General features: G+C 35.0%; 1 protein-coding gene across 2 annotated transcripts; it reads left to right on the top strand.

Annotated features, from left to right (window-relative positions):
* The first annotated feature begins 3,028 nt into the window (after positions 1-3,028).
* On the top strand, positions 3,029-5,337 carry LOC110727191 (probable glutathione S-transferase parA). Of its 2 annotated transcripts, XR_002512501.1 has the most exons (3): positions 3,029-3,356; positions 4,366-4,846; positions 4,922-5,337. XR_002512501.1 is itself a non-coding variant. In XM_021906747.1 (2 exons), exons 1-2 carry the CDS (start codon positions 3,039-3,041, stop codon positions 4,708-4,710), a joined length of 663 nt encoding a protein of 220 aa, XP_021762439.1. In that variant the 5' UTR covers positions 3,029-3,038; the 3' UTR covers positions 4,711-5,330. The 2 variants fall into 2 exon arrangements, 1 of the variants encoding a protein (XP_021762439.1); XM_021906747.1 differs by having other exon boundaries at positions 4,366-5,330.
* Positions 5,338-17,123: the final 11,786 nt, after the last annotated feature.

The following is a 17,123-nucleotide window of genomic DNA, read 5'->3' on the forward strand; positions in this document are numbered from 1 at the left end:
GCTAAACATCGTACCATGTCGCCGCCTAGAGTCCTCCAGAGAGTTCCTAATGCCGTTCTTCTGAGTTTCAATTGCCTTGTTTATTCTCTCGAACAGTGTATCCAGAGCAACGGTGTAAGAATCAGTCTGGTCCTTCGTAGCTCTATGAGCACTCTCAACTCTACATGTTGTAGTGTTTCCAAAATGAAGTACTTGGTTTGTCCAATATTTGACAAACTTTTCCTTGTGAGGTGTCCTCTGCTGCATCACATAGTTTAGCCCAATCAATCGCTCGTTGAGCATCTTCGAAAGGACCATCATGTACAAATATCCCACTGTAATCATTTCCGTCTCCACCATAATCCTACATCAATTAGATATTATATTTGAATACATATAATTATGTAAAGCTTAAATTAATACATTTAACACAACATTAACACATAATTAATATCTACATTTTTAATTTGTAATTTCATTTCAATATTTAACGCATATTACATTTAATTTATATATTTACACATAATTAACACAAAATTAAAAACATAATTATGTATAACAGTATTCATACACATACAAAATTAAAACATAATCATTTATAAAAGTATTGATACACATACAAAATTAAAAGATAATTATGTGTAAAAGTATTCATACACATACAAAATTAAAACATAATTAATTATTTTGTAAACTATTGACACAAATTTAATTTTCACATACAAAATTATAAAATAAATTTATTAACAAATATATAAAACATAATTTCAAGTTATACATTTTTTTTACAATTTAAATTTATCAAATTTATAAACAAAAAATTTATAAACATAAAAAAAAAACAAAAAAATTAAAAATCTAAATTCCACATACAAAATAATAAAATAAATTTATTAACAAATATTTAAAACATAATTTCAAATAAAACATTTTCTTTTTTTTTTACAATTTCAATTCATCAAATTTATAAACAAAAAAAAATAAAATCAGAAAGGCAGTGGCACCTGGTTGGACCACCACCATGGCAGTGGCGCCTGGTCAGGACGCCGACACGGTGGGAGTGGCGCCTGGCCAGGACGCTGGCACCGTGGGAGTGGCGCCTAGCCTGGAAGCCACCACCACGGTTCCGACGTCCTGGCCAAGCGCCCCTCCCACGGTGCCGGCGTCCTAGCCAGGCGCCACCGCCATGGCACCGAAATCCTGGCTAGGCGCCCCGACCATGACGGTGGTGGTCCATGCTCACGCCGGTCGTCATACCGTTACAACAACGATGTTTTACCTCGTTTTGCTACGAAGACGACGGTTCTTCGGCGTCCCTCAGTTCTCCGGTCTCCCGCGGGGACCTAGTACGGCTCCACATTTTTCGATGTCATAATTTTTCATTTTTGGTAAGATTTCACAAATGGGTAAAAGTGTCAAACCAAGTGTCTTTTTTAATTTGATTTTTCGATGTCAGAATTTTTCGTTTTTGGTAAGATTTCACAAATGGGTAAAAGTGTCAAACCAAGTGTCTTTTTTAATTTGATTTTTCGATGTCAGAATTTTTCGTTTTTGGTAATATTTCACAAGTGGGCAAAAGTCTCAAACCAAGTGTCTTTTTTGATTTGATTTTTCGATGTCAGAATTTTTCGTTTTTGGTAAGATTTCACAAATGGGCAAAAGTGTCAAACCAAGTGTATTTTGTGGGCTTTATATAGTAATTTGTGGGCGATGTTTAACAAATCACATAATGAGGTGGGTAGAGAGAAAAAAAACAGACCTTACTGACTATTGAGTAATGAGAAACCCAATACCTACTACCCTTGCTTTTACCCATTACTCCATTAGGCCATTACCCAAACAATAGCAAAAGGCCCAAAAGGCCAAAAGTCTAAGAAATTTTGTACAAAAAATTAAAGGGTTTCGGGTAGGCGGGTACCCGGTAAGGCAATCATGCGGCCCATGACCCGGCCTATGACTTGAGTATTTTAACGAGTCAGTTACTCGACCCGAACACAGTAGAAAAAATATCAAATTACCTGTCGAGTATTTTGCAGGTCAGCGAGTAGTCGAGTCGGGTCAAGCAAGTCGGGTTTTTTAACACCCCTACCTATAAGTACAATAGTAGAATCTGGAAGCATATTAGAGATCAGATTGGGTTTGGGCCCCGGAATATTCAGCTTGATAATATGGTTAAAGCTTGCAGCAGAGTAAGATCCAAATATGGAGGGTCCGAAACATTTCTTATTTGAAGAAGAAAATCATGAACATTTCCAACATTGTACAGCTTATCAAAAGTGATGTAAAGCATAGATTTTTAGCTTTAGGAGGCAAAAAAAACTAAGTGTAGATAATAGAGAATGGCTTGAAAGCCTTAATGTATAGATAGGTTGGTTGTATAGTTATTTGGGCTCTTTGCCTACATAGTTTGCCTTTGGGGCTAAGTTGTAAACTGATTTTGGAAAGTAATAAAATTGCTTACTTACCCAAAAAAAAAAAAAAAAAAAAAAAAAAAAAAAAAAAAAAAAAAAAGAAGAAAAGAAAAGTAGAGAATAAGGGTTTTGCAAGATGAGTTTAATTATGTAGTAGATTACCAAAATGTCACCAGCGTTATTTTTCAGTAAATTGTGGGTTGCATGATTATTATTCTGTTTTTATTTGTGTCTCCTACTTTAATTATGTACATTAGTGTATAATAAGTCAATGTACATTTTTGACTATTTATATCTCTAACTCTCTAAAGAAAAACTTATAACATTCATTGAGATTTGAGACAGATCAAACTTATAACTCCACTAAAAAACATTTATAGTAATTCTTAATATTGAAAATAATTTAAAAGATGTTTTTAAATAGTAAATAATATCGAAATTTTAAGCAAAACCGATTTTTTTCCAGCAAGAAAGTTATTCTTTTTTCTCTTGGTCTATCAATTGACTTATTTAAAGAAAACGGATAGTCAATAAAACTGCCAAGCCACAAATTGATGGAACTACGCAAGCAATGACTTCACTCGTATTCCACAAACCACTATAAATATAATTTGGTTTTCTACACAAATGCTAAGAATAAAAAAAATAATGGCGAGTGAAGAAACAGTGTTACTTGATTTCTGGGCCAGCCCATTTGCAATGAGAGTGAGAGTTGCATTAGCCGAGAAGGGAGTTGAGTATGTTTGTCAACCACAAAATTTGGTTAATAAAGGTTCTTTGCTTCTTGAGATGAACCCGATTCATAAGAAAGTTCCGGTTTTGATCCATAATGGTAAACCCATTTGCGAATCACTTGTGATTCTTGAGTATATTGATGATGTTTGGGCCGAATCGTCTCCTTTGCTTCCGATTGATCCTTACCAACGATCACAAGCTAGATTTTGGGCTGATTTCATTGACAAGAAGGTAACACTTTCTCATTTTTATTTTGTTCTCTTATTTGTCACTTAGTTAAGGTAATATAATACTTTTTCAAAAAAAAAAAAAAAAGTTAAGGTAATATAATACTTTTATACTTCCTTCCTTCTAAATAAGATTACATACTACCTCTATTTTTATTTAGGTGATACCTTTCTTTTATCACGCTTACCAACGTACTATTTTAATGATTAATATCTCTAATTCTCAACATTGTAAAATTATAAAAAGTTGATATTAATAAAATATACATTGAGACGATTCAAACAAGATCTCGCTTGACAATATTATATCGTAGCTATATATCACAAAAGCTAGTCAAAATGTATTTTGTAAATAGTGTAAAAGTTAAATTAATGGTGTTAACTAAAAAAAACGGAGAAAGTTTTTTTTTATTAAGTTTGTCAATGTGAGATTTCATTAAAAAATAAATCTAATTATCTACAAATAAAATTCTAAAAAGTTGATATTTTGATAATATCCATTAAAATGAATCCAAACAAATCTCACATGATTTACTCCCTCCGTGGCTATGTCCCTTTTTTTTTTTTTTTTTTTTTTTTTATTATTATTATTATTATTATTTACCTTTATACCATTTTGGGTGCACCTAAATGGATGTACCTATTTTAATTTTTTTTGCCATTTATGGGTAGCATTAAATTACCCTTTTTATCCTCAATTTGTAAAAGTATTTGTGCAAAGTTAGATTTCCCATGTGAATTTAGTTTTTCCATTTATTTCTGCTACCCTCTCTCTTTAATTTGCTAATTTCATGTGAATTTAACTTTTCAATGTATTTTAAAACTTCCTCCTTTTTCTTTTTAATTCTAGTGAAAATTGAGCATAAGGGTAGATTAAAAATAAATAAATAAAAATTAAAAAAAAAAAAGAAAGAAAAACGGATGAAGTGTATATATATATATTTTCCTTGAGAATGGAGGAGCCGAGGAATTATATACATTTGTAAATTGATAACAAGATTGGTTGATTGTAGATATTTGTTGGTGCCAAAGAATTACGAATGGCAGAAGGACAAGAAAAGGAGAATAAAGCAAAGGATTTCCTTGAGAATCTGAAGATATTACAAGGAGTGATTGGAAATGAGAAGTTTTTTGGGGGTGATACATTTGGTTACGTTGATGTTGCACTAGTTCCAATCACAAGCTGGTATAACGTCTTAGAAACATGTGGGAATTTTAGCATTGAGGTTAATTGTCCCAAAATTATGGCATGGACTGGAAGATGTAAAGAGAGACACAGTGTGTCTAGTTCACTGCCCCACCCGAACAAAGTTTATAGCTTCGCTCTGGAAGCCAAAAAGGCGATAGGGCTTAAGTGAACCCTGACCTTTGTAAACCTCACTTACAAATATTCGAGTCATTTAGGTCGGGTTTGGATCGAGTCATTCGTGTCGGGCTAATTTCAAGTCAACAAATATTTAGGTCGATCAAGTTCGGGGTCGGGTCAATTTTCAGGTCAAGTGGTCGAGTCAATTTCTAGTTGGGTCAAGTTCGGGTCATCTGGTCAGTTCGAGTCGGGTCAATTTTCAGGTCAAGTGGTCGAGTCAATTTCTAGTTGGGTCAAGTTCGGGTCATCTGGTCAGTTCGAGTCGGGTCAACTTTCAGGTCTAATTGTCGGATCAAGTTTGAATCAGGTCAGTTTGAATCGGGAATTTAGATCTTATGTGGATTGGGCTGCAACAACATCACATGTTTGATGTTGAGAATTTAGAGGTGGAGTATTGTAGTATGATTTTTAAAGAATATTAATTTGTTTGCTGTCTTTGCCTATTAGAACTCGTATTGCATTTGGTATTGAATATTGGATCTTGTTTATTGTCCAAAGAACTTGTACTCTATATTACATCTGGTATTGAATATGGAACTTGTTTGCTGTCTAAAGACTTCTTGTGGAATATACTTAAAAACCCCCCATTACGCCACGTGACTCTCCTTCCATTTTTTTTTATTGCATGTCATGCACTCATAAAAAAAATAATAATAAAAAAAAGTTCTCCACGAGATTTGAACATAACACCTCTAATACTAGAATTGAGTATTGTACCACCAAACTATGTGGTATTTAATACAATCTTTTGAATACAAAATATTAATATGTAGAAAATGACAATATATGAACAACAAATTTAATTACAAGAAGATTGAATCATAAATTACAAAGTATATTAATGATCAGTTCTATGTAATAATGCGGGGCATGCTCGGACCCAAAAACTAGTTATGGAATTAAAGGATGACTTTAATACAAGTTATGCAACTATTTATAGTAAAACCTTAGATTGGACCATTTAGCAAGGTTCACTACTATTTTCTAGAGTGTATTCATTTTTGGAAAGCAGTGGCAATATTTTTTTTTTTTGAATAGTGAAAAAATTATTAATAAAAAATCATATGACATTTACAAAAGAGATTCGACTTTAACAAATACATAAGATATTGAATCAAATACAAATTTCATTCATAAAAACTACGATCATCGAGTAGATCTTGCAGTGTGGAACATCACCCGCTTATATCGCTGAAAAATACAGCTTTGTTGGAGAGACAATCTAACGATCCTTTGTAGCCTTGAGAATGTTTTCCTTCTGGTTTATTTGACTATATTCGAAAGCTTGATAATCCATGCAATTTTGAATAATTTTTCCCAACAAAATAATTTTACGACAATCCATTAGATTTATTATCATGGATTCAACCCTAAGAAATTTAAACCCCGAAAAGTGGAGATAAACTTTGTCTTTCAAAAGAGGTCGAAAACCCTTGTCTTTCGAAGGAGATCAGGAACCCTTTCTTTCGAGGGAGAAAATTCCTCCCAAAAGGAGGAAGCATTATTATAAACCTAAAAAAAAAACTTTTAAAGAAACAAGAATTAGGGCTTTTTATCGGTTAAATCGATGGAAGCCTCTTTAAAAAACAACAATGAAGGCTAGGGTTTAGAAGAGAGGAAGAGGAGAGGGGAGAGGGGAGAGAGCAGAGAATTCAAAGTAGTGGCAATATGAATAATTATAATGTAATCCATTACATCATTTTAGAGAGAGAAATAAAATATATATATATATATATATATATATATATATATATATATATATATATATATATATATATATAACTAATTAGCCCTAACTTAGTTACGTAGTAGATTATTTGGGGTACCAATTATTTTGGTTTGGGTCATTTCGGGTATAAAGTAATTATAGTTTGACTCACTTCGAGTTTCGGGTCTGTTCGGGTCAATTAATTCGGGTCACTTTGAGTTTCGGGTGAATCATTTCGGGTTAAAATTGTGTCCGGTCCACTTCGAATTTGGGTCAATTTCAAGTCGGGTCACTTCAGGCATCAGGTCACATTCAGGTCAACTCCATCTCGGGTCGAATTGGGTTAGTTCTGTTAGGGTTATTTTAATTCGGGTCAATTTTCGGATTGCCAGTCGGGTCATTTGGGTCGTGTCAGGATTGCTAGGTCTACTTACAATGTACATTTAGCCATGAAACATGTTGGCCTCTTTAATAGTGTTTACTTTTTTTTATTCCTGTTACTACCTCTGTTTATTTATTTATTTATTTATTTGCAACATAGGGGTATTTTATATGAGACATAAAAAATTTATTTGTTGCAAATAAAAAGAAATGGAGGTAGTGTTTATGTTGGTAGTTATCAAAGAATAGTACAATATAATGATTATCTACGTATGCACATTATGTTTTATATTGAGGATATATTTTAGGAAATCTTAAGATATATTTGTTAGCATCTTTTTGGTAGTTATTGATATCATTTGATAGTTTCCTAATCCTATCATATTAGGGTAAGCTTGTATTATATAAGGTTTCAAAGTCATTAATGAGAATTAAGCCAATTCATTCGTTAATTCTTCATGGTATCAAGAGCAGGTTGAAGTTTTTTTAACACATAAAAATGGTTGGAGAAGACACACCTCCATCGCCGCCCCCTCCTATCGAAATCAAACCAAATTCTCCGTTGTGCCTTGGGTCGCAAGATCAACCTGAGGATTTTACTATTCCTACCTGACTTAAAAACTAATAATTATGATGATTGGGCTGCCAATATGCAAACCACTTTGGAAGCTAGGCGTAAATTCGAATTTCAGGATGGTACCATCACGACACCTATCCCTCCGTGCACTCAGTTCGATTGGGTGAAAATCAACGCAATGTTAATCTCCTGGATTTCTAATACCATCGATCCGGAGGTAAGGTCTTCGCTTTCTAAATTTTGTGAAGCTAGGTTACTATGAGAGCATCTCAGGAAGCGATTTGCTCAAACCAATGGCCCTAGAATTAAGCAATTAGAATCATCGATTGCTAAGTGTGAACAAACTCAATCTATATCTATTTTTGTTTATTATGGGAAATTGCATTCTTTGTGGCAAGATTTAGATCACCATGAGCCATTAATTTCTTGTTCATGCTGTTCGAAATGTATGTCCGGTCAATTGCATGAAGCTAGACGAGAGCAAGCTAAATTACATGATTTTTTGATGGGTTTATATTCTGATTTTTATTCATCATTGCGCACTAATATTTTATCCCAAGATCCCTCCTAAGTCTAAATCGTGCATATCAATTGATGGTGCAAGAAGAACCAGTTTGTTCGACAAAGCAAGAACATGACCAAAAGCCTACTAAGGCTGTTGGCTTTGCTGTTCGTATGGGTGCAGGTCGTGGTCGAGAGGGGTCAGGTTTGGTCTATGCTAAATGCAAGAAAATTGGTCATGAGACCTCCAATTGTTGGTCGGACAAAGTGTGTAATTATTGCAAGAAAAAGGGTCCTATTCAGGTGAAGTGTTTCGAGCTTCATGGGTATCCTCCTAATACCAATGATGGCAGCTAGGGGGGGGGGGGGGGGGGGAAGTCCGCAAGTGGTCGTGATCAAGGTACGGTGCTTGCAAATGCAATCTTGGGTTCGAGTGCTCCTTTCGCAAGTAGTCCTTCTCAAGGTCAAGTGATTTCAAGCAAACAATGGAAGGCAAATACTGGTTTGTTTGGTAATGCCAATGTCTTTGAAAATTGCTTGAATTGTATGTTTGATGTTCCTTCTTGGATTATTGACACTAGGGCAACGCATCATGTTACCAGAGAAAAATCATGGTTATTTAATGCACAAAATTTTGAATGTCCCGTTGGTTTACCTAACGGGGACAATGTGGTGGCTTCTTTAATTAGCTCTATTCGTTTGTCGAACAAGATTACTCTAACCGGGGTTCTCTATGTTCCACATTTGAGTTGTAATTTGCTTTTAGTGTCTCAACTTTCTGATGAGCTTAATTGTTTTGTCCAATTTAATCCTTATATGTGTGTTATACAGGACCAAACAAAGGAGTTGATTGGAACGGGAGCTATGAGAGACGGACTATATTATTTTAGCAATTCGGATTCGGTGCATCATGTTGGCATTGGTGAAGCAACCTCAAGCTTGGAGTTGTGGCATCGACAAATGGGTCATCCTTCCGAGAAAGTAGTTAAGTTGCTCACTCATGTTAGTAGCAATAAAGATAGTCTTGATAAAGGGTGTGAAGTATGTATGCGTGCTAAACATCCTAGAGATAAATTTTCATTAAGTGATAGTAGGGCTTCTAGGATTTTTGAGAAAATACATTGTGATTTGTGGGGTCCATATCGGCATGTTTTGTCATGTGGAGCTCGTTATTTTTTACTATTGTGGATGATTATTTTCGGGCTGTTTGGATTTATTTGTTGGTTGATAAAACTGAAGTTTTTCGAATGTTTTTGGCATTTGTTGCAATGGTTGATAGGAAATTTTCTCAAACCATTAAAGTTGTGCAAAGTGATAATGGTACTAAATTTAATTGCTTGCTTGATTATTTTGGATCTACTGGTATTATTTTTCAAACCTCTTGTGTCATTGTGTGGGGACTCCACAACAAAATGGGAGGGTTGAGAGAAACACAAACACATCCTGGCCTTGAAGCTGGGAGAGCTTTGAGATTTCAAGCCAAATTGCCTATTTATTTTTGGGGAGAGTGTGTTCTTACCGTCGTTCATCTAATTAATTGTGCACCCACTCCATTGTTGCAAAACAAAACACCATTCGAAATTTTGTTTAATAATTCACCCTCATTCGATGCAATTCGTATATATGGATGTCTTTGTTTCGCTCATAACCAGAAAACAAATGGTGATAAATTTGCTAGTCGAAGAAGAAAATGTGTTTTTATGGGTTATCCTTTTGAGAAGAAGGGGTGGAAATTGTATGACCTTGATTTGAAAGTTTTTTTTATCTCCCTTGATGTCAAGTTTGTGGAGGGTGTATTTCCTTTTGGTAGCTCGGAAGATGTGAATATAATGTCCACGGTTTGTGACAATAATAATGATGTTCATGAGGATTTTTTGGAGTATGAAGTGTTTAATGATCATGAGGTGAATTTTGGTGATGAGAATGTGGGTTACGTGAATGAAGTGCAGGCTACCCAAAGCTTGGAGCACACAGCCACTCACACGGAGCAACCTGCGAGCCCAGGCGAACCTGGGATGGGAAAAATGTTCGACCAACTACTACTTCACCCACAGGGAATCCCGCGGGCGTGGGGTTAGCAGCGAAAAAGCCAGGCTTCGTTCCTGCTTTACTCGCAGGAAATCCTTCGGGCGCAAAGTTCCACGAGCAGCACATCAGTACTACTTCAGATGCCGAGCAGCATCAAGTGTCCACCGAGCATCAACAGAGTGTCGAACCATTGGGTAGGGGATTTCGTGAAAAGGTTCCATCCGTCAAGCTTCGAGATTATGTGATGCATTCCGTTTTTGCTAATAGTTCGTCTTCGTCCTCTCCGTCTTCAATTACTCCTTCAAATACGCCTTACCCTTTAGCACATTATATAAATTGTGACAAGTTTTCTGTGAATTATCGCAAGTTCTTTGCAGCAGCTGTTCAAGAGAAGGATCCAAAATCATTCGAAGAAGCCATGAAATCTGAAGGTTGGAGACGATCTATGAAAGATGATATAACAGCATTGGAAGACAATGAGACATGGACCTTAAAGCATCTTCCTCCGGCAACAAAGCTCTAGGGAGTCAATAGGTGTACAAGACAAAATTTTTAGCTAATGGTGACATCGAGCATCTCAAGTCTCGATTGGTTGTCTTTGGTAATCATCAACAAGAAGACATAGATTATGGTGAAACATTCGCTCCAGTTACAAAAAATGGCTATAGTTCGGGCGTTCCTTGCAATTGCAGGTTCTACAAATTGGGAGCTTCATCAGATGGACGTCCACAATGCCTTTTTACATGGTGATTTATATGAGGAGGTGTACATGAAATTGCCCCCCGATTTTGAAAGCTCGGATCCAACTTTGGTGTGTCGATTGAGGAAGTCTTTGTATGGGTTGAAACAGGCTTTGAGATGTTGATTTGCCAAGCTAGTTACAGCCTTGAAAGGGTGTGGTTTTCTCCAATATTACTCTGATTATTCTCTTTTTACATACACTAACGACAATGTTCAGATTAATGTCTTAATGTATTGATGATCTAATTATTTCTGGGAACGATTCCGCTACATTGGTTGTGTTCAAGGCTTATATTTGTGATTGTTTTAAAATGAAGGACCTTGGTCCTTTAAAGTATATTTTGGGCATAGAAGTTGCTCGTAGTTCATCTGGTTTGTTTTTGTGTCAACGACAGTACACTTATGATATTATTTCTGAAGCAGGTTTGTCAGGGGCAAAACCGAGTGATTTTGCATTTTAGCAAAATCAGAAGCTTGGTCTCACTAATGGTGAGTTGCTTGCGGTCCTTAAGTCCTATTGCTGATTAGTAGGGCGGTTGATTTATCTCTCGGTCACACGACCGAATTTGGCTTATTCGGTGCATGGCCTTTCACAATTTTACAAGTCTTTTGGTGGCTTATGTACTAAATAATCAGAGTTTTCCCTGGAAATATTAGGCTAATAACAATAGTTTCATGCTTTCATTATACATACTTTGCACTTTGTATGTATATTTTAAAATTTTGAATGTATCCTTTATTTGATACAGTAAATACATTGTTAGGGATAGAATTATGAGAGTCAAGTAATCATGTTTTTTATTATGTCTACTAGGTTAGGTGTCATATTATACACAATTATAATATGGATAAATACAACTATAATACACGTCATATTAATTTGCTTCTTATTTTGTGTATGTATCAAAATTAAACATGGAATATTATGAAATAGTCAATTAGACCATAAGTATATATAAACTACATCTAGTTTAACCCATATGATTTTTTTAAAAAAATCAATGATGAATGAGTATTATTTTCCTATTTGTTAGTCTAATAACTAAATAAGTATTTAAATTTATGTATTACACTGGGTAGAATTAACAACCTCATTTTAATGATATTTGATCAATTGTTTTTCTCTAACAAAATATAATAATTTAAAAAGAATGAAATTTTAATTAACCAAATTGCCTTATTACTCCGTACATAAACATTAAAAAGCAAAATTTTCATTTTATAATAAAAGAATATTTTAATCAAAATATTGAGAAGATAGAAATTGCACCGGAACTTCAATTATTGTGCATTTAATACACTTTGCGATGGTGGGAAACATTAATATGTAATACATAAATAGTCGAAAATTAAAAAAATAGAATGTTTTATTTTTGTCCAAAAAATATGCTATTATTTTTATTTTTTGATGCAAACGAGGGGCAAGCTAAAAACAAGACAAAAACAAAAAAAAAAAAAAACTATGGGGGAATAAAACGTGGCAAAGTCACTCCTACAACATCATTATGCAAAATACGACCTAAAGGTAAGGGGGGGACTTGAATCACTCCACCGGGTTGTTTTGATGGACTCGTTGATTGGCCAACTTATCTGCGGGGCGATTTCCTTCACGATACACATGAATCACCTCCACTTGTTAGTTTGGTTTGGCTAACATATTGCGACAATTCGAGGTATGGTGAATATAGTCCCCTCCATACTCGACTTCCCTTAGCAGAACTTTAACCACAACTTGGTTATCTAGCTGAACTTGAAGCTTTTTCAGGCCCATTCTTTGAGCTAACTCCATGTCATACTCCGCTACTAACACCTTGCTTTAAAGGAAAAGTAGGGACCAAACCTTAAAGAATAAGCGTAGCTAAATTTCCCTGTGCAATCACAGATGATGCCTCCATCTCCAGCTACACTAGGGGTACCTTTAGTCGCACCATCCGAGTTCAAAACATGCCACCCAACAAGTGGAGCTCTCCAATTGATGTAGGCTTCCTTCCTAGCTGCTGAAAATTGCAATGACCCTACTATTTCATCCCCTACAACTCTCCAATAAAAACTATGCTATTAGTAAGAATGAAGATTTCGATTAAAAAGAATATTTTGAAATTTATCAATAAAAAATACTACAAGAACAAAATAAATATATGAAATAATAATAATAATAATAATAATAATAATAATAATAATAATAATAATAATCATTTATGTGTACGTTTTCTTTCGTTTTGGGCGATTAGGGTAGGGTTGGGTAGGGTTCCACGTCAATTTTCCGCAGCTTTTCCGGCGTTTTTGGGCAAATTCCTGGTGGAATCAGGCTTCTATAGTGCAGCCTTCAAGGGTGTTTTTCAGGCGTTTTTGCGGCTGTTTTCAGGCTATCTAATCAGTGGTTTTCCACGTCGATTTTTCTGGCAGATTGGCTTCATTTGTGGCCAGGTTTTTAGGTTGTTTTCAAGCATAATCTGGTGGATTTTTGGGCTGTTTCTGGGTGAGTTTCTGTTCGTGTTTCAGGCGGTTTTCTGCTCAAGTTTCTGGCTTGTTTTTGGTTGTTTTTCAGGCGGCTTTCTCAGGCTACGGTTTTCCATTTTCAGGTATTAGTTTTCTATTTTTTGGTCTCGGTATTTTTGGGGCAGTTTTGGGTGCGACTTTGGTGCAGCTCTGTGTGCTTTTTCCAGCCGTTAATCCGACACCAATTGGCTATTTTCCGGTAGCAGCAGAGGGTCTGTTTTCAGGCAGACTTTGGTTAGTCTCTAGCATCATTTCTTGCTTGCTTTTTTTTGGTAGTTTTTGCTTGCAGTTTTGGTTGTTTTGTTGGTGTTTCGTGTTGTAGTTTTTGGTGGCCGTTTGAAGCTATGTCGACTGCCGTTGTAAAGTTTCATTGTCCCTTTGTGGGTCTTAGTGGTTGTCAAGATGGGAGTGGAAATGGCCTTACTAGAAGTTCTCTAATTAAGCATCTTAGTGATCATCATTGTAATATCGATGCGCGAGATATCACCCGACATTCTCTTACTTCTAATTTGGTTGTTTATACTTAGGCAGAAGTTACTTTTACGTGATGGGGATTTGGTTATGTGGGGTTTGCTACAAAACACATACGCTACGTTCTAAGTGTCGTCATGATAGGGGTGAGGATGTGTCACCCCCTAATGAAGAAGATGGTATTATTCGTTTTGTGCTTCATAATTTCGCCAAGCCGCAAGCTCGGTCCCTCTTCTCTTGCTCGAATTGGACATGTGGATGGTTTGGTGCGAGATCATAACGGTGGTTTTGATGTGGCTCTCCTTCATTGTTTGTTCTCTAAGGATTTTCTTACTGTGAAGTCGATCCCTCCCAAGTATCGTTTGGGGTTTTCTCAGGTTCTGAAAAGTGCTCTTGATAAGGTGATCTCTAAGCCTGATGACATTTCTAATTGGGTCTCTTTGTTGGTGTTACCTCTTTGCACCCTTAAAACCTTTCGCCCGCAGAGTAGTCGTGAGTCTTGGTCTTCGGTAAAACGTTGGCACCAGGATCGGAAGAGAGTATTTCCCATGCTATTTGTTTTTGGAGTGCACCAGGTGGTAGTTTGCAGCTTGTGAGGGAAACTTTGGCAGAGGATTCTCCTACTTTGTCGGTGGTTCATGATGAGGACCTTGATTTGGAAGAGCGTAATATCAAGTAGTGTCGTAGGAAGATTTGCGATGGCCATTACACTGCTGTAGTCCGGGTTCTTTCTTTTTCCGGCGTTGCTCCTTATAATGAGGCCACTCTAGTGGATTTATAGTCAAAGCACCCTTCTTCTCTAGCTCCATCCTTGCCTGATATACCTATTGATCACCTTCATCTCGTTATGACTTTTGTTGTTGTTTTGGATCGGATTAAGAGTTTTCCTCGTTGCACATCATGTGGTAGGGATGGTTTACGTGCTCAACACCTTATGGATTGCTTGACTGAAGTTGTTGTGGCAGTCTCAAATGAGTTGGTTGACTCTATTACCGGGGTGGTTAATCTCTTTCTAGCTGGAAGATGTCCTATGGATTAAGAGAGTGATTGCTAGTGCTCCTCTCACACCACTTGTCAATCCCGGTGGTGGTATTCGTCCTATAGTTGTGGATACTGTTTGGCGATGTCTAGTTTCAAAGGTCAATGCTGTTATGGTTGGCCAGTCTTTGGGAAGTTTCTTTTATGGTCTTCATCTTGGTGTTGGGGTTTCTTCAGGTGGTGAGGCAATTCATTATGTTGTGAATTGGTTGATTGAGGATCGTCGTTCTGATGTTGGTCTCTCAATGTTGTTGGTGGATTTTCAAAATGCCTTTAATCTATCGTGCGGTCATGTTACGTAAAGTTCGTCGTCGTTGTCCAGGCATTTCACGATGGGTTGATTTTGCTACTCTAATCCAGCCAGATTGTATTATTGGGACCACACCTTATGGTCATCTCGGGGGTGCAGCAGGGTGATCCCCTTGGTCTTTTGCTTTTTGCATTTGTTTTACAACCCCTGGTATGTGAAATCAAAGAAGGTTGACATTGGGTTGTTTGGAGGGAACGACGGGGCCCTCAGACCTACAGATGTGTTACTTTATTCCAGGGATCGTGGTCGCGATGTCTGTGTTGACTTGAAAGGGTCTTCACCTTTGACACAGTATGGGCTATTTGACTTTGTTACTAGACGGGTTGTGGCTGATGGGGCTCATCGGAAGCGGGTCAAATGCGAATATAGCTATCAGGCGATTGGATATGGTTTCAATCCCTTCTCCTTTTCTTCACTTGGGGAATTAAAGAAGGAGCCTGTTGCATTGCCGAAGTGGGTTCATAAGTTCTCGACAACGCAAGACATTGGGGCTCGTGCTGCTGCTTATATATTTACTAGGATAGGATTTGCAATAGCTAGAGGAGTGGGGGCCCATATTGTATCTCAGTTTCCCACTAATTTTTTGTAGGTTGTATGACTTTGTCTGTTTTTGAGATATAATAATAATAATAATAATAATAATAATAATAATAATAATAATAATAATAATAATAATAATAATAATAATAATAATAATAATCCATAACTATATACTAAAGGCGAATCTAGAATAACATGTGTCACCTCCTTATAAAATATTTTCCCGCCTCTTTTTTCTTTCTATTTTGGATTTTTCTTTTGGCCAAACTTCAATTAACTATAATATTTTCTTTCCATATTTAAGGTACTATATTATTATTTTATTTTTTTGACAACAGAAAAGTACTATATTATTATAATAGGATTTTTAGCCAATGACTATGTATAATCATTTTTTTTTTTTTTTTCTCCAACTTTATTATTTTTGACAATATAAAGTCTATTTCAATTAGAGAAAAAAATATTTTAATAATAACATATATATAAATGTATATTCTTTACTTTTCTACTCTTCGTATTAATAATATCATGTGTCAAAATTTTGTGCAAAAATATTTACAACTAAGAAATTTATAATAATGTAATACATACACAATCTTTACTAATCAATAGAAAAATATATATAATTTGTCAGGAATACAATTTTTCCTTCCCTACTTGAACATAATAAATACTTATATATACTACTCAGATCATATATTATGTAAAATCCCTGACAATTCAATAACTCTAAAAAAAAAAGGGTTTTAATTATCACAAAGTATGATAACAAATTAGGGACGAAGGGTATATCCATGTATGTGTGTATCGTATGGGTATTAACCTAAAATTTTCATTTTTTATAAGGATATCATAAAACCTCATAGTCTATAAATTTATTTCATTTTATTTTATTTGTTAAGTCTTTTGCATCAATACTCTTGACGTCTTTAACATGGTTATAAATTAAAATTTTAGCTATTTTGTTTACTTTAAATATATACTTCGTATTTTTTTTTGGTACATAATTGTTGTAATATAATTCATTATAAAATTTAGTAAAACCGTGTATGGCACGGGAGTTAAGCTAGTAATAATAATAATTACGAATCTCATGTTTTAATATATTCATCAGTTTTTTTTAATTGTTTAAAACTACCTTATGTAAAATATATTAATAATTTGAAAGAATAAAATATGATGTATCATATTATTTAACTATATGGAATATGAAGTACAGAGTAATAATTATAAGATATAAAGTAATAGATATGGAAAATATTGAATATCTTGTTTTAATATATTCATCAATTTTTTTTTAAATATTGTTCAAATTACCTTATCTAAATTACATTAATAATCTGAAAGAATAAAATATGATGTATCGTGCTATTTAAAGATATGACATATGGAGTACGGAGTAATATTTACAAGAAATAAAGTAATATATAAATGGAATATATTTTATTATAGATGTGAGAAGTATGTTAATAAAAATTACCACAATTATATGAGTTGGTGACATGAGTAAGTGACATTGACTAAAACAAAAGGGAAAAAAAAATGGGGTGATTTTGGTGGGAAAAACAGCACTAGGAAGCCTAGTGTTTGTTTTAGTATTATACTAGATTA

Source organism: Chenopodium quinoa, unplaced genomic scaffold (assembly GCF_001683475.1).
Source record: "Chenopodium quinoa cultivar QQ74 unplaced genomic scaffold, ASM168347v1, whole genome shotgun sequence".
NCBI lineage: Eukaryota > Viridiplantae > Streptophyta > Magnoliopsida > Caryophyllales > Amaranthaceae > Chenopodium > Chenopodium quinoa.

What these genes read in the sequence shown, in the direction of transcription:
- LOC110727191 (XM_021906747.1), top strand. Translation starts at nt 3,039, where the DNA reads ATGGCGAGTGAAGAAACAGTGTTACTTGATTTCTGGGCCAGCCCATTT. An exon ending in CTGATTTCATTGACAAGAAG is followed by an intron (nt 3,357 to 4,365) that starts GTAACACTTTCT and finishes GGTTGATTGTAG; the next exon opens with ATATTTGTTGGTGCCAAAGA.